General features: G+C 43.0%; 1 protein-coding gene across 1 annotated transcript in view; it reads left to right on the forward strand.

Moving 5' to 3' along the window:
* LOC144464340 (protein unc-13 homolog B-like) overlaps positions 1-15,361 on the forward strand; it is a 182,616-nt gene that overhangs the window by 64,758 nt on the left and 102,497 nt on the right. The window contains exon 4 of the mRNA XM_078171067.1: positions 13,143-13,260. Coding sequence (XP_078027193.1) covers positions 13,143-13,260 — 118 coding nt within the window. The remainder of the gene's footprint in view (positions 1-13,142; positions 13,261-15,361) is intronic.

Genomic DNA, 15,361 nt, shown 5'->3' on the forward strand with positions numbered 1-15,361 from the left:
TGTATTTCTCACTCTTTCTCTGTGTCTGTTTATATGTCACTCTCGGTACTGTCCTCACATGCTACTGAAGGTCTTAATCTTTTGACCTGGTTTACAGTATCGTGTCAGAGGTCGTAGGCTTTCTTTCTCACCACACCAGCCACTCCTAATCTTTACATGTCATGAGTTCAGATATCTGTGTAGGGTAAGATAGCATATTCTCTGCATTTCTTATCCTCCGAGGGAGTTTGGAAAAATTCAAGTAAATAGAAAAATTAAAGTGAGTAATTAGACACCTAAATATGTTTTTCTTTCACTTTAAGCTGTGTTAAATTCAAGAATGGCTACAAAATCTCGTCAGGGAATAACTCTCAAGACTATAATTTAATGTTTCTTTTCAAGCTATTTATTTGATTTTAATCCAAATGTAGACGAATCTTCCTCTGGAGACTTCTTCTCCATCACTGTCTGGGTGTGGTCTTTCTGTCTGACTGCCTCTCTGGTGATTCAGGTCAAAGTCTGCTTTTTCCTTCCAGTCGCCTGTCAATTAAATTGTGTACAAGTTTCAAAAAATGGTGACCTTTTTCCTTCCTGGTGACTTTATCAAGTTATAGTAACAGAAATGATTTACCACTGTCTGATTACAGCCTTTTCTCCTTGATCTTATTTATGCTGTCAACACCATTTTCAGTGTTGCTGTTTATCACAAAGAGTCTGACTTTAAATAATGCTAAAGTTGGATGTTTATATCAAGTTAAGTTACAAGAGCACCTTAGTAGCAAATATCCTTTTATTGACACCTTGGAGGGCAGGTAATGCTACATTCAAGTCATGTGATTACAGAGTTGTTTGTTTGAGGATTACAATACTGCGCTTTAACAAGATATCTCCATATCCGTTAAGCTTGTCTTTGATTACGCTGAACAACAGACTATGGCTGAAGTATTGTCCCAGTTGCCAGAAGAAAATGTTTGCATTATATGTTTGTGCAAATCAGGGATCTGTTACATTTGTATATTTCATACGTAGCCTATCATAGTAACGTTTGTAAAGTGACATAGTATACGACCTAACTCTGTTATTGGTAGGTAGAAAGGGTGGTGCAGATGATGTACAGGGTTTCCCACACATTCATTTGTTTGTAGGGCACAGCCACAGTATCAGCATTGTCCGCCTCGTTTAGATAATTGTGGAGCTGCGTATCTCTGTCTCTCTTGTGGCAGAGCGTTCCCTCCTCTGGGTACAGACGGAGCAGTAGAGCACCAAGGGCAGTGACAGTGAAACTTAACCTTCTTTTTGATTATGTAGTTTCAGTGTTGTCAGTGTTGTTTTCCAGTCTACCTTTCATGAGCCCGGCTGTGTTCCAATGCAAACTGTGCACCCTGCAGTCCATTTCTGGTTCTAACCAGCAAAAGATAGTTTGCTTTTGCTTGGCTCTGCAGCAGCTGCTCCTCTAATCCATCAATCTGTCAGCTACTGCCACACATAAAGTTTTTTGCAGTGTTATATTTTGCAGTATGGCTCTGTTCTGGGGCCTCTCTGCTTTTCCTTGGGCCTACAGGGAAAACCTAAGGCAGTGAGAGCACACTTCTCTGCCCTTCCATGCGCATACGAGGAAAGCCTGAGACAGCGAGAGAGCACACCTCCCTGCCCTTCCATGTGCCTACATAGAAAGCCTAACTGTGCATTCCCACCAAAAGCGGCATAGTCGCCTGCGGGTGCTCTGGTCGCTCTGACATCGCTCACACTGCCAGCTCCAGCAGGTGCTTGCAGCGGCCAAAGGGACGGGGCCGGCCGCTGCAGATGTGTCCATCAAGGCTGACCCGGCTGTGCACTTCTCAAGGATGAACAAATATACTATCATTTATGTCTTCACTTTGTATTATCCATGACGTTCATTGCACAATTAAAATAACGCTAATAAACACAGTCATATAGCCTTTATGAGTCTTTTTATTATTATGATTTTACTCTCCTGTCGGCACGTAGGACCACCGAGAAATGTAATAGGTGGTAAATAAGCGGGAGCTCATGGATTGCACTTTCGGAAGCCTCCTTTGTACTGTATCGGCATATTTGCTGAGGAAACGCAGGGCCCGGAGACGTCGGCCATCTGGGTCCACAGAGTCCTGCAAACCTGTCAACTCCACAGGGAATTTCACCGGCTCGCACAGCTCCGGGAGAGCCCAGACCGTGCTGATAAGTTTCTGCTCCATATTCGTCTTCTCTTTCAATTTTGCCCAGCCTCGCCGTGAGAATCCCGGTCTGCAATTGGCTGCTGCTTCGGCAGCGGCGCTGCTCATTTGCATAAAGTTCAGCTTCTCTCAACTTCTACTTGACGCTCTGGTCACTGGCATCGCGCCGCTCGCTGCAGCCGATGCCCCTGACGCCCTTCATTGCCAGCGTGCATTGAAAATGAATGGCTGCCGGCCGCTTATGACGCTCATGACGCTTTTGGTGGGAATGCACAGTAAGACAGGGAGAGCAGCAGCAACGACCCCCCGGTAAAAGAACAGAGCAGCATCAATGACAAACAGAAATGACATTGATAAGTCAGACACAACATTAAAAGGAGGAGCTGGGGTGGAGGTGGGTTGCAAAGCAGCTTGCAGAGGAAGCAGCAACAGTAGGCAGGCCAGAGCAGTTTAAATAGGGTGCCCTGAATGAGATTTGCTAATTGGTTGCATAGAAAGGAATCATGTTATCAATCAGCTGATGTAGTTGGGATGTGAGCTGAGCTTGACATCATGTCCTGCCTGAACTAACGCTATGCTTAATATCTGTAGAACACTGGCATGTGATGTAGGTGTCATCTAGCCGAGATGCCTGCCAAGGTGCAGACCACTGCGTTTTGTAGCTGCGTTTCTAGCACCTTTTTAATCACCAAACGTAGGTGTTTTTTAGTGACTCGTCCTTATGTTTACGGTGAAGAATGTGCCACCAAAACCAGGTATTTTAAGCCAAAACATCTTTCCTTACCGTAACTAATTGGTTTTTGAGCCCTAAACCTGACCATACTTCAACCACAGCATTAAAGAAACGTAAAGTTTCAATGTATCCGCTACATAAAAACGTACAACTGTAATGTATTTGTGATTTGCAGAAACTTAGAACACCAACATTTATTCTGCCAATTGGTCTGGATTTATAGAAGCTTTTTAAAAAAAGAACTGATTTACCATAAGCTGCAGTGATCAGCGTTATCTTTCCCCAGCAGGAAACATAAAAAAGGTTTGATTCTGTAGGGACATAAAGTCATGTGAAAGCAGTTTGATCTGATTCTCTACCTTTAAAACATCTGGGTAGATTCTAGTGAAAAATAGGAACCAGCCTAGCATGATTCATGACAGTGTGTGACAACATTTTAATAGCGTCAACTCAATGATTAAAGGGATAGTGCACCCAAAAATGAAAATTCAACCATTATCTACTCACCCATATGCAGATGGAGGCCCTGGTGAAGTTTTAGAGTCCTCACATCCCTTGCGGAGATCGGCGGGGGGACCAGCCAGCACACCTAATAGCAGACGGTGCCCCAGACTAACGTCCAAGAACACAAAATTGAATCCACAAAGTATCTCCATACTGTTCATCCGCTGCTGCAGCCACGACATAAAAAGTTGTTTTGAAAAACGTCATATGAACTCTGTTTTTAGCCTCACTGTAGCCTGTAGCTCTGACTGCTTCTCTGTGCTCTGCGCTCACATGTGCGCACCTGCGTGAGACCAGCGAAAGCATGAGCTTTGCTCATCCGTGTTTACATCACGTGACACGTGCACCGCAGAGATAGACAACAGTAACCACAGTAGCTAAAAGATCATTTGCACTACGGTCTTTTAGCAAAGGACAGCCCAACATGTCTGAAGACTTTAAAATTGAAGAGGAACAGCATTTCTTTGTTGAGCCGTATTTGTTTGAGCCCGAGTATACGGATGGAATTCAGGCTACTGGACGAAGCAACTGCCGCAGCTCATGAGCCTAACCCTCAGCCAGCCGCAGAATACCGGAGTCGAGCACTGGAAACCTGGTGGTGTAGTTGTTTCAAATGTAAAGCAATGCCAACGGATGAGGAAAGTCTTTGCTGCTCAGACTGGGAATTGCGATGCCTGCACTTGAGAATCTGGACATCAGTACTGACGAGACTGCTGCTCTTCAGAGACCGCACATCACCGATCACCCTGAGCGCGCACACATGAACACGGAGCACAGAGAAGCAGTCAGAGCTACAGGCTACAGTGAGGCTAAAAACAGAGTTCATATGACGTTTCTCGAAACAACTTTTTATGGTGGGACTGCAGCACACTTGGATCACTACGGATGAGCAGTATGGAGATACTTTGTGGATTCAATTTTGTGTTCTTGGACGTTAGTCTGGGGCACCGTCTGCTATTAGGTGTGCTGGCTGGTCCCCCCGCCGATCTCCGCAAGGGATGTGTGGACTCTAAAACTTCACCAGGGCCTCCATCGGCATATGGGTGAGTAGATAATGGCTGAATTTTCATTTTCGGGTACACTATCCCTTTAATGCTGCGTGACAAAAATACACAGTGTGACAATACTGAGTGTTTAAAAGTGTTTCAACACATCAAAGAAGAAGCAGGAAAAACTAATAAAACATCTTAGTAATGACAGAATCTGAGTGAACATGTGGTAATTTTATGCACTGGTTGATGAGCTGGAGGAGCAGTGTTCCTGCCTGTGTAAAGCTTTCCTCACAGTAACGTGTAAAAAGCTGAATTTCACCAGTGACTTCACCTGTTGTTCCCCAAAGTGCCTCCAATCCTCCATCTCAGTCCATAATTCCCCATCAAGCCTCATGCTCAGCATGACCACACACGCTTTACTTCCCCCTCGTCTTATCCCTCCTTGCTCTTTTCTCTCTCGTGTCTTAAACACAAGATGGCTGTGTGTAGTTGTGTGTGTGTGTGTGTGTTTGTCTGCGTGTGGTTTCTGAGTGATAAAAATACACCATTTCATTCCCTGTAACAACACAAACCATTCCCTCAATAATGGATGGGCTTTGATGGAGGGCATATGCCAGAGTCGGATGTAAAGCTGCCTCGATCACACACACACACACACACACACACACACACACACACACACACACTGGCCTGTGAGTCAGAGACAGGTTGGAGACAGGCTGCAGGGATGGACAACGTCAGACCTATTTCTAATCCTGTTTAGGTTTTTATGTTTCATGGTTTCAATTAAATAATCTCATGGATTACATCAGGCTGTAGATCATTAAACACTCCTTTTGTTTATTTATTTATCTTTAAAGCAGCTGATTCAGATCTGAGTGCCGTGTTACGCAATGGGTTGAGTTCACTGTGGCCTTTAAGGACTCATGCTGTTTAAATGCTTCAGTGTGACAAGAAGGTACACGCGCAAGGCACACAGGTTTTCTAAAAAAGCAATTCTCAATCTTTTTGAGTCGCGACCCCCTAAAATAATGAAGTTAGTGTTTGCACCCCCCCTCCCCCCAAATGATGACTGGACGCACACCCATCAGCTACACAAAAAAGACAGAGTGCTCTAAAAAAAAGATGCTGGAAGCTTTCTCTACCGACGCTCACTTCTCAGGTCCGTAGGAGGGCATTTCTAAACTTTTCAGCTTGAGTGTCATAAATTACCTCGCCTACTTAAAAAAAAAAACAGACATTTGTATATTTGATGCATTCTAATTTTCTGTTGTTAATAAAACGTATGTTTTCTCTAAATGCTCTCCAATATGTTGCGTGATCAGTTGCGGTCAGATTAAAGGTAAACAGCATCCAACGTGTGAGTCATACTTTTTGCTGCACCTTGGAATGGGTTTGAAGGAACTGCTCCCACGAACAATGCAGTGCTATGTGGTGATTTTGGTGTTAATGCAGGTCACAAAATGCTCTGGGACCCAGAATGTCTTTTCGCCAAACACGTTCATTACAGGAGAAATGGCTGTAAACCTGTGAAGACTACTTCCTGAGCAAAACATGCACGCTGAAGTGTGTCTGTTGCTGCTCTGAAGTCGCCTCCTGCGGCACATGAAGTACCGTTTCACCACTGACAATTTTATATGAAGTTTAAAAACCCACCATTTATGCTTGCTTGGCCTTTGTCGAATCCCCTCTTAACTTATTTTTAACATTGTTTTATTACTTTTTAATTAATGGTTGGTTTGTTTTTTATTTCATAACTGCCTTTTTATTACTTTGACTTTGTTTTCATGTTGATTTTAGTCTTTTTCTATTATTGTTTTATTGTATTACATTATTTGTATTGTCTTTTATGATCCTTTTATCCTTGCACTTTGGGTCGACTCCTGTTGTTGTTAAAGGCGCTGTATGTATGAATGTGGCCAAAACAGTTACCGCGTCCTTGATCTTCGGTTTTCCAGCGGACCGTTCGAGCAAGTCCGGCTTCTCTGCTGTTAACGCTGCTGCCGGGATACAGCTGAGGAGACTGCTAATGCCATGTCCTGGGACACTGCTAATGCTGCTTGCCGTGCTGCTGTAACTCAGTCGTAACTGTAACTGATGCTGAGACTCTACTGACTGTGTGACTGGTAGATGGCGGTGGGTGGCGCAACAGGCCAAAACACAAATTCAAAACATAAACATGATTTGTGGACCGTAAAAATTTTTTTAGATGCGAATATTCTGGCTGTACTATTGTTGTCGGTGAGATCAGTATGTTATATGAACATTATTCCTTATTCTCTGTGACATATTAGGAGGATTTTATGACTATTTGCTTCAGATTTCTTACATATAGCTCCTTTAAATGTGCTGTATAAATAAGGTCTGGCTCACAGGATTTAGCCTGTCATTGGCCGCCTCTCTCAGACGGTAACATGCTTCAAACCCCTTCACGGACCTGTCTTCGCACTTTGTTTAAGTGCTTTATGTAAAACAACTTCGAAGCTAGCAACTAGGGCTGGGTGATATGGACAAAAATTCATATCTCAGTATTTCAGTTTCAATCAATCAATCAGTTTTATTTATAAAGCCCAATATCACAAATCACAATTTGCCTCACAAGGCTTTACAGCATACTACATCGCTCTGTCCTTTGGACCCTCGCAGTGAATAAGGAAAAACTGACTGGCGATACACAGTATATATCTCAGTATTATTTATGAAATGGACTACATGTTCAGTTATAAGTCAAAGCCAAATTTGAGATGTTGCAAGCACTTTTATAAAAACAGACGGTGATCAAAATAAAATGCAGAGACAGAGCTTTTATTCCTGTTTGAAAATATGCATCTGGACAACATGTAAATGAAAAATGATATAAAATAAATAGCAGTGCTGTACGTTAACTCATTGCACACAGCACTGGAGCTATAGAGGTTTAAAGGTTTGCAACACAGGACACAAAACTATGACAATAAAAGTATCCAGTAGGCCTAAATCCACTGTAGTTTGGATCAATTAAAAATCTTTGTGAGGGGAGTTAAACAGTCGTTTTCCATCTGTCGGCCTTTCAATTGAATCTACTGCTGGAAAATGGTTTGAATCATTTTATTTATTTAGGCTTATTTAGGCTCTCATTTATGCACAGAGCATCAACAGAGAGGCAGAGGACTGAAGGAGCAGGAAACACTTTGCCCTCGTTATATACGTCTTGTATATGAAACGTCTGTGTTGTCGCTGCATTTTTTAAGCAGATCTGTCACCTGCATCCAGGCGCTGTCTCAGTGTCACACAGTAGACAACTACCAAGAAGATCGGCAACGTGCTATGATCCACCTCAAACACAAACTACCAAACAAATGCTCACCTGACACAATCCAGCAGCTCTGTCCCCCACACATGCAGTGCAGTGCTGGAGTACATGTGTGCTACTGTCATTTCATCATCTCACAGACTGATTTAGCGTAGCACGACCGATGTCACTCTGCAGACTAATTAACAGACAGATTAAACAGAGGAGCAGCTCTGTGTCTCTCTGAGTGTTGCAGGAGAACTTGATCCTATATCGATATAAACAGTATTGTCTAAATCTGTCTTGCTTGAAAATATATTGATATATTGGATGTAGTCGTTATATCGCCCAACCCTACAAGCAAGCCAGTTTAATAGCACTGCTCACCTCTCCACCAAACCAACTTCCATCCACCATTTCGCAGGAGCACCATCACTGCATCCTGGGGTCAGTGTCGGCCCAGGCGGTAGTTGTTGGTTTAAAGACACACAAACAACCCAGAGTGTTTTTTTTCTTCTCCCTTTGTGCTGAATTAAGATTGACCTTTCTCCAGCGCTGGCACAGTGTGAGATAGGTCTGGCTGTGGGAGACTTTCTCATGTGTAACTGTCTGAACTCTTTTCATTTAAATCATGACATCTAACTTGTGGTTAAAATGTCACCAACCATCATATCAGATATTTCTTAATTTCTAATTCTCATGTCAATCATGGGAGTTTGTGTTTCTGGCATTCAGGCTGGGCGAGCAGCTCTCACTGGAACAAATAAGCCACTGTGTTAACATGTATAGAGTCATCATTCATTATTGAACACATCCAGTGTGTAAAAGCAAATATGGAATGGAGCTAATTTCTGATTTGTTCCGACTGTTTGGGTCCAAGACACAGAGAATTCTGGCTGCAGGTGACCACACATGTTGGTGCCTCAGCCACACTGTTGCCAGGTGAAGTACTGATTACAGCCAGAATGCTTCAGCTACCTGGACGTGTCCCTCTGCTTTAAATTAGCTTTTCTCCATTCAAGAAATCAATATCATCTCTTTTACAGAGTTAACTATTATTACCAAATCTGTAAAATGTCTTCGCAGTCACCCGAGCATGTAAACAAGTAAACACATGAATGGAGACGGTCGATGGTAATCATGCTAACATGTAGGAGCATCAGAATTTCGACTCGACTCGTTCCCCAGCTGGCACACTTCCTCAGTGTGTGACATGTAGCTACACGATCACACACACACACACACACACACACACACACACACATAGCACCCAGATTCTCCCACCTACCCTCTTCTCTCCATCATCCCAGCTGTGAAGTGTCATCAGAGATGACTGACAGCCAAACTGAAGCACTATGAATATGAATGGCAGTGTGAATATAAATATGCAGATGAGGAGGAGAGACAGTTTGGCTGCTGTCTTCTCTTTAAGACAGATCTGTCAGAAAATGACGGCTGTCATATCTCACCCTCACTACTTAAGGATGAGACCGCCCCACTTATTGACCTCATGGAAGAGAGAGGCACTGTATTGCGTCAGACTCAAACAATGCAGTGTGTGTATTTAAACACAGGTAAAATATGGACTAAATGTAGTTTTATATTTGTTAAGTACTGTCATATCAGCTGCAACATAATGATTAATTATTGAGATCATTTATAGGCCTTGACGGTGACGATGAAGTGATGTTTCTGTTGTGTCTTTCATTCACAAGTTGGCAAATGATAGGGCCAGTTCAGTTTAGGCATAGATGTTCCCTATCCCTGTTCCCTGATGCACATACTTCAGACTATGAGTGGCAGTAATAGTGCCATGTGGGGATCAGAGTGGGAGCCAAACAGTCAGATGGATAGAGAGAAAGAGTTAAGGTAGATAGAAAAGTAAGACAGAGCATAGGGAAGGCAGAGCCGACGAGAGACATCTGTGCAGACTGAATTCTCCCCCGCTGGACCAGGCCGTACGCTCTACCTCCCCCTACTCCCTCATTTTGATGAGGAAACAGAGGAGAAACTAGCAGGAGGAAAATTTACCTAACTTTAATCAAGGTGGGGTTTAACTGGTCGATTGTGAGAGAGAGTCATTGAGAATTGGAGCCATGCTGGGCAAACGCTTCATTGGGGTCATCAGGTGGGTACCCTTGTTTCGATGATAGGCCCACGACACCTCCAGAGGGCTCATCAGCAACACCTGGCGCCCCCCTCTGCTTTTACTCCCTTGTGTCCTGCTGTTGTTAGTGGTATTTCATGGCCCCTCTTTCTCTTAATCCATAGCTAATGGCTTGCCTGTTGGGCTGTGCCGGAGAGGGCATTGATGGCCTGACGCTGGGCTTGGCCTCGAATTCCCATTTCTTTAAGCAGCCAGGTAGTTGACTTGCCTATGAAGCCTCTGCAGCCCACTTCAACTGGGCAAACCTTTTCTTTCTAGTTGCGTTGCTCAGTGTCTTCTGCCATCTTGACGTACTCAAGACTATTGCGCTCGTAGGCCTCCTCCACAGCATCCTCCCAGGGATCAGCTCAATGATGTAGACAAGGCGCAGTGAGGAGTACCAAAGCACGAGGTCTGGTCTGAGGTTAGTAGAGGTAATCTCAGATGGGAAGCATCGACGCTGGTTCACATCTGCCGGTAGCCTCCAGTCTTGTGCCCCTCCCATGCTGGTGTCTGATTTTACTGTACAGGCCTTAGATTGCTTTGCACCGTCACAGACAAACCCTTTTGTGATTGCTGGATGGGATGATGGAGGAGGTAGAAGACGTTGGGATGAAGCAGCAATGCAGACACAAGTTTATTCATTCACAGATCTTTAAGATTCAGGTGTAGCCACTGAGATGTCACCATTACATGTTCAGGAAAGGTCAAAGGAAGAAATACAAGAGAAGTTTTTGGCTGCAGCTACATGTTAACTCAGATTTGCAAAACTCTAGTGTGCTACTTAAGATATTCTCGTCTTACTGTTTCCTGGTGTGACAACACTGTGGTTGAGGTCTGGTTGGTTAAGGCAAAAAAAACACTTAGTTTTCATTTCACTGGAAACATGGAACATTAAATCTCATGGGGGTTTTTGCAAATGTGGGTTTACCATTTAGACACAATCCATGTTTTTATCAGCTAAATTTGTGAACTTGTTGGTTTATGTAAAATTATATTGCAGGATTTTCAGCAGTCTGGGGTCTATGTTCAGTGAGTCACATCGCATGTCACATTTTCCTGACATCGTTCAGCCCAAATGCAAACCTCACCCCAACACACAAAATCCAGTAACTACTTTCCAACTACTTCTTTCAAATTTCCTGGCACTCACATTTATACTGAAATGAAATATCAACAAAGACCACATAATCAAAAAGCCTTTGAAACACTTTCCTTTGTATGACAGCTTTTCTTTATATGACAGCTTCAGAAATTCAGAGCGAGACAGACAGCACCTCCTGCTCTGTTTCTACATTGAAGTAATTAAAAGTATTCTCGCATCATCCCCAACAGAGTGGCACAACAGCACAAACTCTCAGAAAAAAAGTGCAGCTCATTGTCGTTATTACCCATGACCGATGTTAAAGAAATAGATGCTGCCTTTGCTCGTCTTCCAGCACCATCTAATACGTTTTTCATCACTATCTCTGTGTTTCTGCCTCTGTTCTTGTACCTGCTGCCTGTGGAGGTCTGTCATTTAATGATTGGAAATGGTTACCAGTGGTTACTTGGAACACATTCATTTAGAGAAGATTATATTGTACAGCTGTTGGCACCAGTAAAATACAGCATACTGTACGAGTAACCCACTTGGACATTGAGCATTTTTGGTTTGCTGTCAACATTCACATTTTGATAAATGTATTTTAGTCAGTATTCTCCTCTGCTGTTTAAGTGTCAAGTCAGTGTTTGCTGGGAAAATTCCCTCAGTTGACAGGGATGGGGTGTGCTTTACAGATTAGGTTTGTTTACAGTATATAGAAGGCAAGTTTACTTATACAGCACATTTCAGCAACAAGGCAATTCAAAGTGCCCTACACAGAAAATCAAAAACACTGAGATAAAATGCAAAAGAAACACATTATAAAAGGACATTTAAATACAATTGAAAACAGGCATTAAAGAACAAGAGAGTAGATGATAAAAATGGAACAAGGGTGCTTTCACACCTGCCCTGTTTGGTTTGGTTTAATCAAACTCAAGTTTGTTTGCCTGCTAAGTGCAGTTTGTTTGGGCAGGTGTGAACACAGCAATCACACTCAGGTGCCACCAAAACAACCGGACTGAGACCTTCTTGAAGAGGTGGTCTCAGTCCGGTTACAAAGGAACTCTGGTGCGGTTGGTTTGTGGTGAGAAGGTGTTCTCCGACCTGGATGTGAACCAACTGCAGTCACATGACACATTGTTTGGGTTAAACATGAGCATGTTACAGTCCTGGAGGATTATTAATGTGCACCTCCTCCTGTACTGCCTTAATATGCACATTCAGCACATCTAATGCATCAAAACATTGTTTTCTAGTTGGAGCCGCGCCTCGTTTTCAAACTGTATGGTTTGACTAAAATGAACAATGACAGCAATATAGTCCACGATGAGCAGCGCTAAAATCAACCTGCGTAGTTGTCCCTCCATTGTGACATTAGAAAGTGTCACATTTATCTTGCAAGTGTACTCTTCTTCAACATTTGCTTCACTTCCTGGATTTTTCCCACATGGAAATTCTGACCAATCAAGAGCAGCTTTCTCACACAAGGCATTTGATCTGGTCCACTTGTAAATGCTGCCGTGAGAACACGAACCAACTCTAGGCAATTATACAACTTTGTGACAAAATTAGTCTCTGATTCAGACCAAAGGAGACGACTCTAGGTCTGAAAGCACCCTTAGACTCAGAATCAGGGTTTCCACGATAATGGAAAACCTGGCAAAGTCATGGAATTTCACAATAACAGTTTCAGAGCCTGGAAAACTAACTAAAGTAGTAAAAATGATTTTATAGTTTTGAGTCCTGGAATATTGTTGTGTTTAATGACATTTTCGCAGTAATCTTCTGTGGATAGCCCTCCCTATAATGTAACATATTGGCAATTTTTTATTTTTTTTCAGTTGCTGTCGACGTTATGTAGGTCCACTGTGTCTCCATGTGTGATGTTTCCTTTACCATGATGTACATTTCTCCAGTTTCTCCCCACATTCTGTCTCTTCTTTCATGTATGTGTGGGGCAAGAAAAAAAGTTATTATGGGTTCTTGGAAAGTCATGGAAAAGTTTTGAAATTTTGTCCAGGAAAATGTGTAGGAACTCTGAAAAATAAAAGTTATAGTGCAGTGTAAGAAAACAATAATTTGCTTTAATAAAGGGCAGCGGCAAACAGAGAAGTCTTCAGCCTTGAGAAACACTAACTTTATTAATGGAAAATATTCTCAGGCCCTGTAGTTTTAATGCCATGTTTGAACGTTTACACTGTGTGTAATGTAATGTGTGTTTGTTTGTGTCTACAGTGAGATCAATCATCTGGAGTCGGGTCTGGTGGTGGAGCTGTGGAATAAAGGTTTGATCTGGGACACTATGATCGGCACAGCACTGATACCACTGGACAGCATTCGACAGTCTGACGAGGTAACACGCTTTCAGTACAAACACACCCCCGTCATGTCATCCTTACTCACATGTCAAATTGTTAGAAAACAAGATCTCTTCTCAGTTCATTCAGAACTTTGAACCGCATCTCACAGTCTTTCATATCATAAAAGATAGGTTCACTGTTTTAAAATCTGATTTAGAACAATACTCACAGGCCCAAATAACACTTTGCCAGATTTTGCCGGCTGTTGAAATATACCTTCTGATGGCGTTTCCAGTGGAAGAAATTGGGAAAGTTTATTTGAAGTGTAAAAGGCTTCAACAGTCAGTTTGAGGAAGTTAAATCAAGTGGATGGTCGTAACAAAAAGTTTCATACAGCAAAACGTGATCAGTATATTGGTTCACCCCATGGGGGAAAAAGTGCAGACAAAAGTCACTCTGGAAATGGTTTTATTGTACATGCAGTGTTTTCTTCTACAGTTACATGCAGTCCTTGCTCCAAGCCCATCAAGCCTAGCAGCTGTTCCTGCTGAGTCACAGACACAGTAAATGATTTCCAACAAAATAACAATACTTTTAAGTGAAAAAGCACAATGACTGTGTGCTCGTTTGAAATAACAGGTAAAAATAACAGCCATTTAAAAATGGATTTTCTACAGCTTGCTAAATTGAAGACATTTACAAAATCCATCTATCAATTTTCATCCGCTTATTTGGGGGCCGGGTCGCGGGGGCAGCAGGCCAAGCAAAGCACTCCAGACGTCCCTCTCCCCAGCAAAGCTTTCCAGCTCCTCCTGGGGGACCCCAAGGTGTTCGAGGCCAGATGAGATATGTAATCCCTGCAGCGTGTTCTGGGTCTGCCCCAGGGCCTCCTACCAGTTGGACATGCCCTTAACAATTTTAACAGGAGGCGCCCAGGAGGATCCTGATCAGATACCCAAACCACCTCAACTGACCCCCTTCGACGTGAAGGAGTAGCAGCTCAACTCCAAGCTTCTTACCCTATCTCTAAGGCTGAGCCCAGACACCCTACGGAGGAAACTCATTTCGGCCACTTGTATCTGCGATCTCATTCTTTCGGTTACTACCCAGAGCTCATGAACATAGATGAGGGTTGGGACGTAGATGGACCAGTAAATGGAAAGCTTCGCCTTCCAGCTCAGCTCCCTCCTCAACATGACTGTCCAGTGCAGCCCTTATATCACTGCAGACGCTGCACCAAACCGCTGATTCATCTCCCGCTCCATTTTACCTTCACTCGTGAAAAAGACCCTGAGATTGTTGAGCTCCTTTGCTTGAGGCAGTAACTCTCTCCCAACCCAGAGGGGTCAATCCAGCGTTTTCTGGCAGCGAGCCATGACCTCAGGTTTAACACTCGGCTGCAAACCACCCCAAAATGATACAAAATGATATGAATATTCCAGCATGATCCCACTATGAATATAAAGTACAGGCCAAAAGTTTGGACACACCTTCTCATTCAATGCGTTTTCTTTATTTTCATGACTATTTACATTGTAGATTCTCACTGAAGGCATCAAAACTATGAATGAACACATGTGGAGTTATGTACTTAACAAAAAAAGGTGAAATAGCTGAAAACATGTTTTATATTCTAGTTTCTTCAAAATAGCCACCCTTTGCTCTGATTACTGCTTTGCACACTCTTGGCATTCTCTCCATGAGCTTCAAGAGGTAGTCACCTGAAATGGTTTCCACTTCACAGGTGTGCCTTATCAGGGTTAATTAGTGGAATTTCTTGCTTTATCAATGGGGTTGGGACCATCAGTTGTGTTGTGCAGAAGTCAGGTTAATACACAGCCGACAGCCCTATTGGACAACTGTTAAAATTCATATTATGGCAAGAACCAATCAGCTAACTAAAGAAAAACGAGTGGCCATCATTACTTTAAGAAATGAAGGTCAGTCAGTCCGGAAAATTGCAAAAACTTTAAATGTGTCCCCAAGTGGAGTCGCAAAAACCATCAAGCGCTACAACGAAACTGGCACACATGAGGACCGACCCAGGAAAGGAAGACCAAGAGTCACCTCTGCTTCTGAGGATAAGTTCATCCGAGTCACCAGCCTCAGAAATGGCAAGTTAACAGCAGCTTAGATCAGAGACCAGATGAATGC

This window comes from Epinephelus lanceolatus, chromosome 9, assembly GCF_041903045.1.
Source record: "Epinephelus lanceolatus isolate andai-2023 chromosome 9, ASM4190304v1, whole genome shotgun sequence".
In the NCBI taxonomy this organism is placed as follows: domain Eukaryota; kingdom Metazoa; phylum Chordata; class Actinopteri; order Perciformes; family Serranidae; genus Epinephelus; species Epinephelus lanceolatus.